General features: G+C 40.3%; 1 protein-coding gene across 1 annotated transcript; it reads left to right on the top strand.

Moving 5' to 3' along the window:
- Window positions 1–225: 225 nt before the first annotated feature.
- On the top strand, window positions 226–19,354 carry LOC123481927 (E3 ubiquitin/ISG15 ligase TRIM25-like; the record flags this gene model as incomplete). Its single annotated transcript, XM_045207629.1, has 5 exons — window positions 226–259; window positions 1,607–1,806; window positions 17,736–18,245; window positions 18,969–19,193; window positions 19,310–19,354. Coding segments are annotated over exons 1-5 (1,014 nt in total), but the record flags the coding sequence as incomplete, so codon positions are not given.
- Window positions 19,355–19,615: the final 261 nt, after the last annotated feature.

Here is a 19,615-nt window from a genome sequence, read left to right on the forward strand (position 1 = left end):
ATTGAATGACATCTAACATAAACAGTTTTACAGTGTTGTTGACCATTAAAGTCGGTGTGGTTTACTCAAAATAAAGATGCTCGACTTGAAAGGAGGATGGAATATTTATTTTGCAGGTTGTGGGTTCATTGGCATTTACTACGTAGGAGCCTCTAGCTGTATCCTTGAGCAAGTCCCCCACCTCATGGCGAATCCAAAGTATTTGGAGCCTCGACAGGTGCATTGATGGCAGTGGTGCTCACCATTGGAATGCCCATAGGTATGTTGAATACTGTACATTGGTAGTTGGCCGAAACTGTTGAAACGAACAGACTAAATATGACATACATGAAATAATGACTTCTTAATTATTATACAGTCAATATTTAATGTATTTAGTACATAATGATTAGGCATATAGGCCTACTATACCTTGTGCATGAACAGGTAGAATGTGATGTCGGATTGTTATTAATGTAATAACAATCTCTAGGGTTCTCATTTATCAACCGTGCATAAATGTCTTACAGAATTATGGCATATGTGGAGATTCTAGTATTTGCGTTTGAAACAAATTATTGGGATTTATCAAACAGGCGCAAATTGATAATTCAGAGCCATACCATATTTGTGAGCTCGTGAACGAGCACTACAACCCCGCCTTGACTGCACTGTGCTGAACTACACTACTTTTCTTTACTGAACTATACTTTACTGTACTCTGTAGTGTAAAGTACCTTAGCAAAAATACTTTTAAGTACTACTTTTTTGTGTTCTTTTTACTTTACTATTTATATTTTTGACAACTTTTACTTCACTACATTCCTAAAGAAAATAATGTACTTTTTACTCCATACATTTTCCCTGACACCCACAAGTATTTGTTACATTTTGAATGCTTAGAAGGACAGGAAAATGGTCCAATTCACACACTTATCAAGAGGACATCCCTGGTCATCCCTACTGACTCTGATCTGGCATTGACTTATACTTTTACTTTTGATACTTAAGTATATTTAAGCGATTACATTTTCTTTTGATACTTAAGTATATTTAAAACCAAATACTTTTAGACTTTTACTCAAGTCATATTTTACTGGGTAGCTTTCACTTTTACTTGCGTCAATTTCCATTAAGGAGAGGAGCATTCAGCATTGTGGGGAAAACAATTTGAGGTACATACTGTTCTATCACGCGTGCAATGATACATGAGGGGGAAGTAACTTTGTTGTAATATCGCAATCGGAGGTGGCATTTTCACCAAGTACGGATTCCAGCTTTAAACTCTTAGGGCTGGTTTCCCAGACACAGATTAGTCAACTTAATCTTGGACAAAAAAACCACTTTAAATGGGAAATCTCTATTGAACATGCTTTTATTCCAGAACTAGTCTTAATCTGTGTCTGAGAAACCAGCTCTTGGTGATTTCTGTTCAACAGATAATGTCTGAGATATGCAACAATGGATACATGGATGCACTTTGATTCCTGCAAGAAAACAGTGAGCTCTTTTTTAACTTGCTATTACTTTGTCTAACGTAATGAACATGTATTTCACATCAACGTTTGTTTATTCAAATTATGTATAATTGAAAATGTCTCCATTCATTGGTGTGATGATATTTCAGATCTCTTCCGATCTGAGAGCACCTCTGCCGGTGTGATGGTGACTGAAACAGGCTCTGGCTGTGTGATGGTGATGGAAACAGCCTCTTACTATGAGATGGTGAATGAGTCAACAGAAGCCACTGCTGAAGAGATTTGGTCCACTAAGACCCTGCTACTTCGGAGGCTCAACCCCCCGCGCAAACACCACTGGTGGCTGGATGTACACAGCATTGAAAACCTACCAGTACCTATTCAAAAAGGTCAGATGTGATACACTCACAGAACAATCACTATTTTTGTATGCGTTTGCTCATATCAATGTTTTCCGAATGAAAGTCAAGTCTGTCTCTGTTGACCTCTGTATATAGAAATGTAGTATAGTACTGGATACTGAACCTTTAAATGTAGTATAGTACTGGATACTGAACCTTTAAATGTAGTATAGTACTGGATACTGAACCTTTAAATGTAGTATAGTACTGGATACTGAACCTTTAAATGTAGTATAATACTGGATACTGAACCTTTAAATGTAATATAGTACTGGATACTGAACCTTTAAATTTAGTATAATACTGGATACTGAACCTTAAGTCTGGTTTGAAGTCCTATGTTAGCAGGTTGTCTGTTAGCTATGTTTAGTGTTTAGTGTGTGTGTGTGTGTGTGTGTGTGTGTGTGTGTGTGTGTGTGTGTGTGTAGGCGTGCAGGGAGAGACATGCAGGCAGTCTGTTTTCCCAGGTGACTGAGCTGCTTCCAGTGCGTGTTGCCTCCTACATGCTGATGCCCTGCGCTCTCCCAGTGGAGTCAGCCTACTCCATGGCTCAGAGGTAACTGTGACCACTATTGGGTGGGGTGTGTGTTCCGTTCTCTTGAGTGTATTATAGTTAATACATTATAATACGGAAGTCGTCATAATTACTGTGTAAGTCTATGAAAGGGGGTGAGAACCATGAGCCTCCTAAGTTTTGTATTGAAGTCAGTGTACCCAGAGGACGACGGAAAATAGCTGTCCTCCGGCTACAGCATGGTGCTACCCCAGAGATTGCTGTTGAGGCTACTATAGACCTTCATTGCAAAATGTGTTTTAATGAGTTATTTGGTGGCGTGAATATATTTATTATAGTTTAATCTAAAAAGGATCACTTTTGTTATGTTTCACTATTTGTATTTTTATGAAATTCACTGAGGAGGATGGTCCTCCCCTTCCTCCTCTGAGGAGCCTCCACTGATTAGCTCAACCTAAACAAAAGAGAGCACCGTTTAATCTACAGTTTGTTAATTGGAAACACTTTTGAACTGGGTCATCACTCTCCCATGTTGGTGGGATAACATCTTCTTCTTCTCTTGTCTGTCTTCTCCTCAGGCCGTGGAACACATGCAGATAATACATCTGGGAAAAGCAAATTCCGCCGTTGCGGTCAAAGATCATTACAAGTTACCTTCAGTTATAACATCCTCTTTTATAGACTAGTATTACCATAGATAATAATAACTGTTTGTCGAATTCGCACTTCCTCAAGTAGTCATGCATTGATGTCAATGGGAGACTAAGTGAACATTAGACTGAAGAGGAAGTTAGGATTTGTCCCCATCTGTTTCAAACACTGTGGTGATGTGTTAACTTGTCTTTAGATGGAGGAGCTACAGTAGCAGTGCCCCCTGGAGGTCAAGCATTGCCAGTACTACCAGGAGACAGCCAACCTCTACCCCCTGGTCACCAGCAAGACTTACCTGCACACTCTTAGCAGGCCCGGCAGCTTTTTCTGTGTGTGTGTGTTTGCGTGTGCATATGTGTGTTTATATATATATACACTACCGGTCAAAAGTTTTAGAACACCTACTCATTCAAGGGTTTTTCTTTATTTTTACTATTTTCTACATTGTAGAATAATAGTGTAGACATCAAAATTATGAAATAACACATATGGAATCATGTAGTAACCAAAAAAAGTGTTAAACAAATCAAAATATATTTTATATTTGAGATTCTTCAAATAGACACCCTTTGCCTTAATGACAGCTTTGCACACTCTTGGCATTCTCTCAACCAGCTTCACCTGGAATGCTTTTCCAACAGTCTTGAAGGAGTTCCCATGTATGCTGAGCACTTGTTGGATGCTTTTCCTTCACTCTGCGGTCTGACTCATCCCAAACCATCTCAGTTTTGTTGAGGACGGGGGATTGTGAAGGCCAGGTCATCTGATGCAGCACTCCATCGCTCTCCTTCTTGGTAAAATAGCCCTTACACAGCCTGAAGGTGTGTTGGGTCATTGTCCTGTTGAAAAACAAATGATAGTCCCATTAAGCCCAAACCAGATGGGATGGCGTATCGCTGCAGAATACTGTGGTAGCCATATCGGTTAAGTGTGCCTTGAATTCTAAATAAATCACAGACTGTGTCACCAGCACCCCCACACAATAACACCTTCTCCTCCATGCTTTACGGTGGGAAATACACATGCAGAGATCATCCGTTCACCCACACCGCGTCTCACAAAGACACGGCGGTTGGAACCAACATTTTCAAATTTGGACTCCAGACCAAAGGACACATTTCCACCGGTCTAATGTCCATTGCTCGTGTTTCTCGGCCCAAGAAAGTATCTTCTTCTTATTGGTGTCCTTTAGTAGTGGTTTCTTTGCAGCAATTCGACCATGAAGGCCTAATTCACACAGTCTCCTCTGAAAAGTTGATGTTGAGATGTGTCTGTTACTTGAACTCTGTGAAGCATTTATTTGGGCTGCAATTTTTGAGGCTGGTAAATGTAATGAACTTGTCCTCTGCAGCAGAGGTAACTCTGGATCTTCCATTCCTGTGGTGGTCCTCATGAGAGCCAGTTTCATCATAGCGCTTGATGGTTTTTGCGACTGCACTTGAAGAAACTTTCAAAGTTCTTGAAATGTTCCGTATTGACTGACCTTCATGTCTTAAAGTAATGATGGACTGTTGTTTCTCTTTGCTAATTTGAGCTGTTTTTGCCATAATATGGGCTTGGTCTTTTTCCAAATAGGGATATCTTCTGTATACCCCACCCCTACCTTGTAACAACACAACTGATTGGCTCAAATGCATTAAGAAGGAAATAAATTACACACATTTACTTTTAAGAATGCACACCTGTTAATTGAAATGCATTCCAGGTGACTACCTCATGAAGCTGGTTGAGAGAATGCCAAGAGTGTGCAAAGCTGTCAAGGCAAAGGGTGGCTATTTTAAGAACCTCAAATATAAAATATATTTTGATTTGTTTAACACTTTTTTGGTTACTACATGATTCAATATGTGTTATTTCATAGTTTTGATGTCTTCATTATTATTCTACAATGTAGAAAATAGTAAAAATAAAGAAAAACCCTTGAATGAGTAGGTAAGACTGGTACTCATTTGCAAAGGAAAAGCCATATATCAGACTGGCCAATAAAAAGAAAATATTAATTTTTTCTTTGCAACTCTGTCTAAAAGGTCAGCATCCCGGAGTTGCCTCTTCACTGTTGACGTTGAGACTGGTGTTTTGCGGGTACTATTTAATGAAGCTGCCAGTTGAGGACCTGTGAGGTGTCTGTTTCTCAAACTAGACACTCTAATGTATTTGTCCTCTTGCTCAGTTGTGCACCGGGGCCTCCCACTCCTCTTTCTATTCTGGTTAGATCCAGTTTGTGCTGTTCTGTGAAGGGAGTATTACACAGCATTGTACGAGATCTTCAGTTTCTTGGCAATTTCTCGCATGGAATAGCCTTCATTTCTCAGAACAAGAATAGACTGACAAGTTTCAGAAGAAAGTTATTTGTTTCTGGCCATTTTGAGCCTGTAATCGAACCCACAATTGCTGATGCTCCAGATACTCAACTAGTCTCAAGAAGGTCAGTTTTATTTCTTCTTTAATCAGCACAACAGTTTTCAGTTTTCTTGCAACATAATTGCAAAAGGGTTTTCTAATGATCAATTAGCCTTTTAAAATGATGAACTTGGATTAGCAAACGCAACGTGCCATTGGAACACAGGACTGATGGTTGCTGGTAATGGGCCTCTACACGCCTATGTAGATATTCCATTAAAAATCTGCCCTTTCCAGCAACAATAGCCATTTACAACATTAACAATGTCTACACTGTATTTCTGATCAATGTGATGTTATTTTAATGGACAAAAAAATTGCTTTTCTTTCGAAAACAAGGACATTTCCAAGTGACCCCAAACTTTTGAACGGTAGTGTGCTTGCAATGAATCAGTCCAACAATTTCCGGAGACCTGATAAACCAATCAGAATGTAGCCTTTGATTTTGATCCTCTTGACACAACCACTGCACAGTTCTAGAGGGGAAGTCCTTTGGGAGAAGTTCTTGTTCCTGTATATCAGCAGAATGTGTCCAGTATTTCGTTTTCTACCTAGTTAGGTAGGCTAGGTAGGCTAGGTAGGCTAGGTAGGCTATCCAGTGGCATTGTTTCTGTGGAGAAACATGTTTAATACAAAATACATTTGGTTAAATAGTTTACAGAGGTGGGAAAATGAAGGTCAAATTAATGTCTAATTCGATACGCTGCTTGACAGTATGCTGTCATGCTAAATAAGTTAGAACTTACCTTGATACTAAATAGACTTGTTAATTCATTCCTGGCATTAGTAATTGGATATTCTTCTATACTTAATACCATGGATATTCTTCTTTACTTAATACCATGGATATTCTTCTATACTTAATACCATGGATCTTCTACTATACGTAATACCATGGATCTTCTTCTATACTTAATACCATGGATATTCTTCTATACTTAATACCATGGATATTCTACTATACTTAATACCATGGATATTCTACTATACTTAATACCATGGATATTCTACTATACTTAATACCATGGATATTCTTCTATACTTAATACCATGGATATTCTACTATACTTAGTACCATCGATATTCTTTTATACTTAATACCATGGATCTTCTACTATACGTAATACCATGGATATTCTTCTATACTTAATACCATCGATATTCTTCTATACTTAATACCATGGATCTTCTACTATATGTAATACCATCAATATTCTTCTATACTTAATACCATGGATATTCTTCTATACTTAATACCATGGATATTCTACTATACTTAATATCATGGATATTCTTCTATACTTAATACCATGGATATTCTTCTTTACTTAATACCATGGATATTCTACTATACTTAATACCATGGATATTCTACTATACTTAATACCATGGATATTATTTTATACTTAAAACCATGGATGTTCTACAATACCTAATACCATGGATTTTCTACTATACTTAATAACATGGATATTCTGCTATACTTAATACCGTGGATATTCTTCTATACTTAATACCATGGATTTTCTACTATACTTAATAACATGGATATTCTGCTATACTTAATACCGTGAATATTCTTCTATACTTAATATCATGGATATTCTTCTATACTTAATACCATGGATATTCTTCTGTACTTAATACCATGGATATTCTTCTATACTTAATACCATGGATATTCTTCTGTACTATATCCCTGTGAGGGTGGAATCATGGTCTTAATCACCTGGTTGCATGTCTGACTACAGTAGCTTCTGTCCAACAGGTCTGGCCATTCTCTGGTCCACCCAATCCTTTACAGACTGAAACCAACAGGTCTGGCCATTCCCTGGTCCACCCAATCCTTTACAGACTGAAACCAACAGGTCTGGCCATTCTCTGGTCCACTCAATCCTTTACAGACTGAAACCAACAGGTCTGGCCATTCTCTGGTCCACCCAATCCTTTACAGACTGAAACCAACAGGTCTGGCCATTCTCTGGTCCACCCAATCCTTTACAGACTGAAACCAATAGGTCTGGCCATTCTCTGGTCCATCCAATCCTTTACAGACTGAAACCAACAGGTCTGGCCATTCCCTGGTCCACCCAATCCTTTACAGACTGAAACCAACAGGTCTGGCCATTCCCTGGTCCACCCAATCCTTTACAGACTGAAACCAACAGGTCTGGCCATTCTCTGGTCCACCCAATCCTTTACAGACTGAAACCAACAGGTCTGGCCATTCTCTGGTCCACCCAATCCTTTACAGACTGAAACCAACAGGTCTGGCCATTCTCTGGTCCACCCAATCCTTTACAGACTGAAACCAACAGGTCTGGCCATTCCCTGGTCCACTCAATCCTTTACAGACTGAAACCAACAGGTCTGGCCATTCCCTGGTCCACCCAATCCTTTACAGACTGAAACCAACACAATACCCATCATTCCACCCAGAGCCATACTGTATATAGATGTGTCCCAAAGCCATATAAAGAGATGTATCTGTTATGCCGGTTAGGCAGCCTTAGTTGTGGAGCACAGCAGTGTCTTCTCTTTGAGTCAGGAACCAAACCACCATTTCTAATTTAGCGTGGTCTTCATCAGGGTTGGGCAAAATACAGCCCGTAGTGAATTTTATTGTAGAGTATTATTTATTTAAGAAATGACTCCACGCTACACTTCAACGTTGAAAACCAGATAGAAAGTAATATGTAGAAATTATAATGGACCTATATATTTGGAAATAACTAATTTTTCTGGCCCGCAAACCGGTCCAAAAAGAATCTGTGCGGCTCTCCATTGAATTTTAAACATCCTGATGTGGCCCTTGAGTCTAAATGATTACCCCCCCAACCCCGAATTAAAATATTCAGTTTCAATGTGGTAGATATTGCATTCATTGTCTGTATCAAGTTTACAAACTATAATTTAAAGTTGATCAAAATTTCATATATTCAACTTCTCAGATGCATTCAGATTCAGTTTTCAAATACAGTTCTCTAAATTCAGATTCAAAACCAGAGATAACATCCTGGTACTTTCCCAGCCAGGTAAGAAGGTTGGTGGCACGGTATCAAATACATCAAACACATGTGTTTGATGCCATTCCATTCGCTCCTTTCCAGCCATTATTATGAGCTGTCCTCCCCTCACCAGCCTCCTGTGCAGGTAAGGTAGAGGAACACAGATAGAAGAAATGCTGTCTGTGGTAAACAGAAGCTTCTGGCGGTTTCTGAAGCCAATGTGGCCTGTTGAATTTATTTTCTTCCTATGAATTTGGCTCTAGCTTTTGAACCGTTTTGGATATAAGCTATTATGAATGCTTAGACTCTCAGGAACATGGACCTGCCTTCTGTTCCCATCTATGATGATCACAGGCCACGCAGGACACGTCGGAAGGGAGTGTCACAAAAAACACAATTTTGCTGAATAGTTGAATAGCCCTGTTATAGGTTAGATTTCACCCCCCTTTGACCTCATATTCAGAGATCACAGCACCAATATAACTGACTGGGTTCTAAATCAGGCCTACTGCAAAACAACAACACTTTCTATGACAAACACAAGTAGACAGATCTGTGCCCCATTTAATGAGAGTGCAACAGAGGTGGTTTGGTGATCCATGCATGTGATGAACTCCTGAGTGGCGCAGTGGTCTAAGGCACTGCATCGCAGTACTAACTGTGCCACTAGAGATCCTGGTTCGAATCCAGGCTCTGTCGCAGCCGGCCGCGACCGGGAGACTCATGGGCGGCGCACAATTGGCCCAGGGTAGGGGAGGGAATGGCCGGCTGGGATGTAGCTCAGTTGATAGAGCATGGCGTTTGCAACGCCAGGGTTGTGGGTTCGATTCCCACGGGGGGCCAGTATAAAAATAAATAAAAAAGATGTATTCACTAACTGTAAGTCGCTCTGGATAAGAGCGTCTGCTAAATGACTAAAATGTAAATGTGATGAGCAACATTGTCTGAGACCTGAAGACGTGTTAGTTTGACCGATGGGGTTCTAACCCAGGTCTCCTGTGTGCCAGACAATGCAACCTTTTAGGTCTCAGACAAGTTACTCATCACACGAGCGTAGTCACTGAACCACCTGTGTTACACTTCACCCCCCTTTGACCTCCTCGTTGAAGAGACCCATCCAAGTCACAGGACCAATTCCTAGGCTTTAGCTCAGCAGGCTAACACAGTCTTAACCCAGACATTCACGTTACCCATATAATGACTATCCTTGCTGGAGACTTGAAACTAACACATGTCAAACTAAAACATCTTCAGGTTCTCATCACATAAGCATGGATCACCAAACCAAGCTCTTTTGATGAGTAATCTTGCTGGATCTTAAAGACTTGTATTAGTGTAGCAGATCTGTGAAAGTCTCTCCTCAGCCTGAAGTGTTGCCCCTTGCGCAATTTAAGACATTTTTAAAATAACAAGATGGGTGGGAATGCTTCAGGAGGGCGGTCACATGTGTTTTTGAGGCAGAAGTCCTGAGATCGAGTCACTGTATGAGCTGAATCAGGGGGAAGCTGATAGAATAATTATTAATGACTAATTATTACACCCTGAAACTGTGTTAGAATGTGTGAGTGTAGGACCAGTAAAGACTATGACATTGAGCTACTATTTAGCAATGTGAGTAAGAGTTAGGCCAGACAACAAAGGACAAGGAGAACTGTCTACAGACAACTGAGAAACCAAGATAAAGAGGCCTCCCAATTTAGGGAGGAGAGAAACGGTTAGGCTTTTTAAGGAGTATGAGGATGGCGATAACTAAGGAATGCATGTGTATGTGTGTGTATGTACAGTGGGGGGAAAAAGTATTTAGTCAGCCACCAATTGTGCAAGTTCTCCCACTTAAAAAGATGAGAGAGGCCTGTAATTTTCATCATAGGTACACATCAACTATGACAGACAAAATGAGAAAAAAAAATCCAGAAAATCACATTGTAGGATTTTTTATGAATTTATTTGCAAATTATGGTGGAAAATAAGTATTTGGTCAATAACAAAAGTTTCTCAATACTTTGTTATATACCCTTTGTTGGCAATGACACAGGTCAAACGTTTTCTGTAAGTCTTCACAAGGTTTTCACACACTGTTGCTGGTATTTTGGCCCATTCCTTCATGCAGATCTCCTCTAGAGCAGTGATGTTTTGGGGCTGTTGCTGGGCAACATGGACTTTCAACTCCCTCCAAAGATTTTCTATGGGGTTGAGATCTGGAGACTGGCTTGGCCACTCCAGGACCTTGAAATGCTTCTTACGAAGCCACTCCTTCATTGCCCGGGCGGTGTGTTTGGGATCATTGTCATGCTGAAAGACCCAGCCACGTTTCATCTTCAATGCCCTTGCTGATGGAAGGAGGTTTTCACTCAAAATCTCACGATACATGGCCCCATTCATTCTTTCCTTTACACGGATCAGTCGTCCTGGACCTTTGCAGAAAAACAGCCCCAAAGAATGATGTTTCCACCCCCATGCTTCACAGTAGGTATGGTGTTCTTTGGATGCAACTCAGCATTCTTTGTCCTCCAAACACGACAAGTTGAGTTTTTACCAAAAAGTTATATTTTGGTTTCATCTGACCATATGACATTCTCCCAATCCTCTTCTGGATCATCCAAATGCACTCTAGCAAACTTCAGACGTGCCTGGACATGTACTGGCTTAAGCAGGGGGACACGTCTGGCACTGCAGGATTTGAGACCCTGGAGGCGTAGTGTGTTACTGATGGTAGGCTTTGTTACTTTGGTCCCAGCTCTCTGCAGGTCATTCTCTAGGTCCCCCCGTGTGGTTCTGGGATTTTTGCTCACCGTTCTTGTGATCATTTTGACCCCACGGGGTGAGATCTTGTGTGGAGCCCCAGATCGAGGGAGATTATCAGTGGTCTTGTATGTCTTCCATTTCCTAATAATTGCTCCCACAGTTGATTTCTTCAAACCAAGCTGCTTACCTATTGCAGATTCAGTCTTCCCAGCCTGGTGCAGGTCTACAATTTTGTTTCTGGTGTCCTTTGACAGCTCTTTGGTCTTGGCCATAGTGGAGTTTGGAGTGTGACTGTTTGAGGTTGTGGACAGGTGTCTTTTATACTGATAACAAGTTCAAACAGGTGCCATTAATACAGGTAACGAGTGGAGGACAGAGGAGCCTCTTAAAGAAGAAGTTACAGGTCTGTGAGAGACAGAAATCTTGCTTGTTTGTAGGTGACCAAATACTTATTTTCCACCATAATATGCAAATAAATTCATAAAAAATCCTACAATGTGATTTTCTGGGAAAAAAATCTCAATTTGTCTGTCATAGTTGACGTGTACCTATGATGAAAATTACAGGCCTCTCTCATCTTTTTAAGTGGGAGAACTTGCACAATTGGTGGCTGACTAAATACTTGTTTTCCCCACTGTATGTGTGTGTGTATTTATGTGTGTGTGTGAACTGATGGTCAGGAGAGCAGTTTTAAAGTGGAAAACTACAGCCTGCCTAAAGAGGGGAGGGATTTTTGTATGACGTATGAGTATAAAAGATGGACTCTGAAATTGTGATGGCAGAATTCTCAATGAATAAATCTCTGACTATGCAGACCGGGACTCTGTCCGTTTCTTAAATCCAAAAGACTTACAACCTTTTGGGAGACACACAGAGACACTGAAATAGTTTGTTAAATAATTCACATAACAGAAGCGGTACTCACTAAGCAGGCAGCTTGGCGTCCTTTACAACGGTGCCAATGGCCTTGGAGCTACAGATGCGCTCACCTTAACCACTGGGGGTCGCTGTGGAGGAAGTTTGGGGGGTAAATGTAGCAGATGGGGATCTGTGAAACTCACTCATCAGCCTAAAGTGTCACCCCTTCCGCAATTGAAGAAACCCTTTTTTAATAGCGTGTTGGCTTAAAATGCTTCAGGAGGGCGGTCACGTGTTTGCGAGGCAGAGGTCCTGAGTTTGAGTCTCAGTATGATCTGAATCAGGGGGAAGCAGTACTCGTTAAGTTAGCAGTGTGTCGTCCTTTACATGAATTTCCTGAACTTATCCCTATAGGCTTTAGCTAAGTTGGCTAAAACAGTCTTGTGACATGCAGGAGACCTGGTTCGAACCCAGTCAGTCACTAGAGCAAGATTAAATAGGGAGTAGAAAGGCTATCCTTAAAAGGGCTATGACAGGGCTATTCAACTAAATTTCTTATGGGGACCAAATTGTGTTTTTTGTGACACTCCCTGTCCTGCGCGGCCTGTGAGGGGAACAGATGACAGATCCATGTTCCAGAGAGTCTAAACTTTCAGGATTGGGGTCATAATAGCTAGAGCCAAATTCATAAGAAGAAAATAAATTCAACATGCCACATTGGCTCTGTTTACCACAGAGAGCATTTTATTCTATCTGTTCTCCTCTACCTTACCTGGCTGGCAAAGTACCAGGATGTTATCTCTGGTTTTGAATCTGAATTTAGAAAACTGAATTTGAAAACTGAATCTGAATGCATCCGAGAAGTTGAATATATGAAACATTTGATAAACTTGAAATAATAGTTTGTAAAGTTGAAACACAGACAATGAATGCAATATCTACCATATTGAAACTGAATATATAAATATTAAATTATATTGATATTGAATTTTAAAACTTTAATGAAATATTCATTCAATTCCGTTTCAAATCATGAAATACAAGTTCAAATTATGAATTCTATTATTCAATTTGTGCATTACAAATGCAAAAATATGAAATTTAAATTCAATATCCTAATACAAATGCAAAATGATAGAATTAAAATACAATTTCTGTTGGCACTGAAATCGCTCCATACAGGTTTGCTGTTGTATTCTTAATCACATCTGTCCCAACTGCTTACTGAAGAAATCCATATGGCTGTACTTCAAATGAAGACATTTACAGCTTGGTTTTGTTTGTATCATTGTGTTTAAACTGATGTAAAGCAAAAACAGGTATAAATACTTTTTATTGTCATCGTTTTGGCTCCAGGTTTTCACGAGACAAGTCTCAATGCAACATGCTAGTAGTGTACATAGCCCAATATTTACTATTAACATGGGAAATGCTCACTTCCTCCCATAAGAGTAGTCAGAGTCAGGCCCCTGTCTTCACCAGGGGATATATTACACAGGTGCAGTAGAAGGTTAGGAGGTGGTTGACATGACTGTCATAGTTATACAGCTCCACCTACTGCTTATCTGAAAAGCTACTTTGGTCTCTTCTCTAACTCCAACCAAACTAATCGTGGAAACATCTCAGACCTTGCTCAACTTACAGTGCCTTCAGAAAGTATTCACACCCGTTGACTTTTACCACATTTTGTTGTGTCACAGCCTGAATTTAACATGGATTCAAATTATATGTTTTTGTCACTGGCATACACACAATACCCCATAATGTCAAAGTGGAATTATGTTTTTCGACATTTTTACAAATTAATTAAAAATGTTAAACTGAAATGACTTGAGTCAATAAGTATTCAACCCCTTTGTTATGGCAAGCCTAAATAAGTTCAGGAGTAAACATTTGCTTAACAAGTCACATAATAAGTTGCATGGACTCACTCTGTGTGTAATAATAGTGTTTAACATGATTTTTCAATGACTACCTCATCGCTGTAAGTCCCCTCAGTCGAGCAGTGATTTTCAAACATAGATTCAACCACAAAGACCAGGGAGGTTTTCCAATGCCTCGAAAGAAGGGCACCTATTGGTAGATGGGTAAAAAAACAAAAAGTAGACATTGAATATCCCTTTGAGCATGGTGAAGTTATTAATTACACTTTGGGTGGTGTATCAATACACCCAGTCACTACAAAGATACAGGCGTCCTTCCTAACTCAGTTGGCAGAGAGGAAGGAAACCCCTTTAGGTATAAAAAAATATATATACAAAAGTATTTGTTGAAACACTGAAGTTGGTATTACCCATAGAAACGCATTGAATAACCAATTCATACATGGAAAAACGGATAGTCCAAAACAAAATCTAAATGAAGTTTGTTTTGTAGTATCTGTCCTATATCTGAGAGATATAAGAAAGATCAGGAAACTATTTGTTTTTAATTTAATTTTTTATTTTTATGACACATTCAACCCCTTTTTTTAGATACTAAACTACTTCCATATAGACTTCCATTCATTTTTATAACTTTTACCGGGCTGCCTTCAGACAAGTCTTGTGTGTGCTCGTATGCGTCCTAGAGCAAAACAACCAACATTTACATTTTTTTTACATTTTAGTCATTTAGCAGACGCTCTTATCCACAGCGACTTACAGTTTAGTGAGTGATATATATATATATTTTTTTTCATACTGGCCCCCCATGTACAGTAACAGTCAAACGTTTGGACACACCTACTCATTCAAGGGTTTTTATTTATTTTTACTATGTTTTACATTGTAGAATAATAGTGAAGACATCCCAACTATTAAATAACACATATGGAATCATGAAGTAACCAAAAAAGTGTTAAACAAATCGAAATATATTTTATATTTGAGATTCTTCAAATAGCCACCCTTTGCTTTGATGACAGCTTTGCACACTCTTGGCATTCTCTCAACCAGCTTCACCTGGAATGCTTTTTCAAATGTCTTGAAGGAGTTCCCACATATGCTGAGCACTTGTTGGCTGCTTTTCCTTCACTCCGACTCATCCCAAAACATCTCAATTGGGTTGAGGTCGGGGGATTGTGGAGGCCAGGTCATCTGATCCAGCACTCCATCACTCTCCTTCTTGGTAAAATAGCCCTTACACAGCCTGGAGGTGTGTTGGGTCATTGTCCTGTTGAAAAACAAATGATAGTTCCACTAAGCCCAAACCAGATGGGATGGCATATCGCTGCAGAATGCTGTGGTAGCCATGCTGGTTAAGTGTGCCTTGAATTCTAAATAAATCAGACAGTGTCACCAGCTAATCACCCCCACACCATAACACCTCCTCCTCCATGCTTTATGGTGGGAACTACACATGCGGAGATCATCCGTTCACCCACACCGCATCTCACAAAGACACGGCAGTTGGAACCAAAAATCTCCAATTTGGACGCCAGACAAATTTCCACCAGTCTAATGTCCATTGCTCGTGTTTCTTGGCACAAGCAGGTATCTTCTTCTTATTGGTGTCCTTTAGTAGTGGTTTCTTTGCAGCAATTCAACCATGAAGGCCTGATTCACACAGTCCCCTCTGAACAGTTGATGTTGAGATGTGTCTGTTACTTGAACTCTGTGAAGCATTTATTTGGGCTGCTATTTCTGAGGCTGGTAACTCTAATGAACTTATCCTCTGCAGCAGAGGTAACTCTGGGTCTTCCTTTCATGTCGCGGTCCTCATGAGAGCCAGTTTCATCATAGCGCTTGATGGTTTTTGCTACTGCACTTGAAGAAACGTTCAATGTTTTTGAGCCAAGCACGAGCTAGCGAGATCCTATTGGCGCATTCTAGCATGTATTTGCACATTTCCATTAGGGAATGCCTACTCTGTGAAGTGTGTGTGTACAATAACACAATTCGTCCTTGCACTCCTTCTAAACAACGCAATTTTTTGAAACTTTGGCAAAGGGTCAAGTCTCCAGAACTTAGTCCACTCTGTTCGTAACAGATTCTAGTTTTGCGAACAGAAATCTGTATTGAGATCAAATGTTCAATCGATGAGAACATTAGCAGAATGTTGGCCAAAATCCACCTTGTTCCATCTTCTCCCACTGCCGGCCACTGGGCTTCCTCTCACCACCAACCGGATGCTTCACATTTATAAATCCAGTGAAATATCAGTCTCATTGTTCTATCTGTGGTCTCATCTTTCCATAGAAGGCCATATTAGTGTGTAGCTTAAACTGTTCGGACGCTAAAGACAGAAGTTGGCAGATCTGTGGTACAGACTTCAGACGAGTCCTGTGAAGCTTGTGGGGGTCGTAGAGCAAAACAGAGAACCCCGTTGTGTTCGTGAGAGTCTCATGTTTCCAAGGAGGTTTTATAGGCCAAACCGTTCGGACGCTACAGATGTTTTCGTGAGAAGACCAATTTTCGGGATGTCCCATGGTCTGACAAACACAGCTGTAGCTCTGCCAAATATCTCTATCTTATACAGACAGATTTGAATAGGGATTTTTTTATTATGCTAGTTCGATTTCTGCGGGTGCGCAGACATCAACTCTAGGGTTTTTTAAAACAGTTACACAATTTAATAGCTGTGATAGGAGACAACTGAGGATGGATCAACAACATTGTAGTTACTCAAATACTAGCCTAATTGACAGAGTGAAAAGAAGGAAGCCTGTACAGAATAAAAAATATTACAAAATATGCATCCTGTTTGCAACAACACACTAAAGTAATACTGCAGAAAATGTGTCTAAGCAATTCATTTTTTGTCCTGAATACAAAGTGTTATGGCAAATTAAATACAACACATTACTGAGTACCATTCTCCATATTTTCAAGCATAGTGGTAGCTGCATCATGTTATGGGGATGCTTGTAATCGTTAAGGACTGGGGAGTTTTTCAGGATAAAAAAGAAACAGAATGGAGCTAAGCACAGGTAAAATCCAAGTGGAAAACCTGGTTCAGTCTGCTTTATACCAGACACTGAGAGATGAATTTACCCTTAAGCAAGTAAATAACCCTTAACACAAGGCCAAATATTGCTTACCAAGAAGACAGTGAATGTTCCTGAGTGGTCGAGTTACAGTTTTTGACTTAAATGTGCTTGAAAATATATGGCAAGTTGCTACATGGTTGTTGAAGAATCTTGAAAAGAATAATGGGCAAATGTTGAACAATACAGGTGTGGAAAACTCTTAAGAGACTTACTCAGAAAGACTCACAGCTTTAATCGCTGCCAAAGGTGATTCTAACATGTATTGACTCAGGGGGTTGAATACTTATCTAATCAAGATATATTCGTTTTTTATGTTTCATATATTTGTTTTACAAATGTAAGATTTTTATTCTCCACTTTGACATTACAGAATTTTTGTGTTGATCATTGACAAACAATGACAATTAATCCCATTTTAATCCCATTTTGTCAATACTTTCTAAAGGGACTGTACTTCCTTTATTCTAACAACTCATATTTGAGAAAGTTCATTATTTGATTTATTCCATGTTAAACTTAAGGCCTTAACCTGGAACAAAACTACTTGTCTGTCTCCCTCCCTTCTTTTAACCCCACCCACCCATCTGGCAGAACCAGAAAGTCCATTCCCCTTCCACAAACTCTCTTCTGAGGAAGAAATACTGATCTGAGTCTCTGTGTCGTCTGTCTGTGTGAGAGTGAACAACCGTCCAAATGGCTCAGCAGGGAGTTCTGCTCGACCTGGACCAGGACCAGTTCTGTTGTTCTGTCTGTCTGGATCTACTGAAGGAGCCAGTCACCATCCCCTGTGGACACAGTTACTGTAGAAGCTGTATTGAGGGCTGCTGGGATCAGGATGTTCTGAAAGGGGTCTATAGCTGTCCTCCGTGCAGAGAGACCTTCATTCCAAGGCCTACTCTGAGGAAAAATAACATGTTGGCTGAGGTGGTGGAGAAACTGAAGAAGACAGGACTCCAGGCTGCTCCCCCTCCTGCTCTGTGCTATGCTGGACCTGGAGATGTGGCGTGTGATTTCTGCACTGGGACCAGAAAGCAGAAAGCCCTCATGTCCTGTCTGGTGGCCTCTTACTGTGAGACTCACCTCCAACCTCACTATGAATCTCCTGCTTTCAAGAAGCACAAGCTGGTCAAAGCCACCGCACAACTACAGGATCGTACCGATCAGCAGTGTATCTGTTATCAGTGTGTGATGGATGAACATAAAGGCCATGATACAGTGCAGGCTGCAGCAGAGAGGACTGAGAAACAGGTAAGACCAGAACTACTTGTTGGTGACTGTCTGATAAACAAAGAATTAAAGATACAGTAGGATCTAAGGCTGTTTGAATATGAGAGAATTCAAATGAAATCGATCCTCAGCAGAACAAATATGAACACAAACCTTGAGCATATAGATTTTCTTAACCTAGATGCTTCAAATGTATCACAATTTTCTAAAGTCAAACACCATTATTATTTGTTATCAAACACCATTATCGTTTTGAATGCCCTTTTTTGAGTCAAAAATTCAGTCTGAACTATAATCATTCACATAGCAGCATAATAATACCATATTGCAAAGGGACTTCCTCAAGATTTTAGACATTCCTCTCTATAGGCCCTACATCACAATATTATACTGTTCATCTACTGAACAAATAAAGCTTGATAGCTCATTGAAGAGTGATTCTCCACAGAGGCAGCTGGGGATGAGTCAGCAGAAGGTCCAGCAGAGATTCCAGGAGAGAGAGAAGGAGCTCCAACAGGCTGTGGAGTATTGTTGACCAGAGGAGACACACCATTTCACTTCTCTCCTCCAGTCAGAGAGAGAGAGGGAGAGAGAGAGAGGGGCCCGTCTCCAATCCCACTGTGGGAAACAGGCTGCTTGGGCTCCCAGTTGGAAAGATAATAGACTGCTTAAAATGGAGCCTTCTCTCTCTCTCTCTCTCTCTCTCTCTCTCTCTCTCTGTCTTAACAGCACTCTGCACAGGCAGCAGTGGAGGACAGTGATAAGATCTTTACTGAGCTGATCTGCTCCATTGAGAGAAGGCGCTCTGAGGTGAAGGAGCTGATCAGAGCCCAAGAGAAGGCTAAAGTGAGTCAAGCTGAAGGACTCCTGGAGCAACTGGAGCAGGAGATAGCTGAGCTGAGGAAGAGAAGCACTGAGCTGGAGCAGCTCCCACACACAGAGGATCACATCCATTTCCTCCAGGTAACTAAACTGCCTTGTTACATGTGATATGAAAATAAACGTTTCAATCATTCTGTTCTGTTCTGTCTGTGTGTGTGTCTCTCGCTCTCTCTGTCTTTCTCTTTCTCTCTCTCCAGAGTTCTCAGTCTCTCTCCAGTATCAGTGTATCTTCAGACTTAACCAGCATCGTTGTCCGTCCTCTTCAGTACTTTGGAGATGTGAGTAAGACTGTGTCTGAACTGAGAGAGAAACTAGAAGACTTCCTTAAAGGAGAATGGACCAAGATCTCCACTACAGGTGTGTTGAAAATAATAAGAACATCAACTTTAGACCATTGAATGTTCCCTACTAGTCATATACATGTGGAATATGGTATGATGATAACATTCCCTCTCTCTGTGAATGTGTTTGTGTGTCTGTAGTGAATATAGTGGATGTTGTAC

This window comes from Coregonus clupeaformis, chromosome 26 (assembly GCF_020615455.1).
Source record: "Coregonus clupeaformis isolate EN_2021a chromosome 26, ASM2061545v1, whole genome shotgun sequence".
In the NCBI taxonomy this organism is placed as follows: Eukaryota; Metazoa; Chordata; class Actinopteri; order Salmoniformes; family Salmonidae; genus Coregonus; species Coregonus clupeaformis.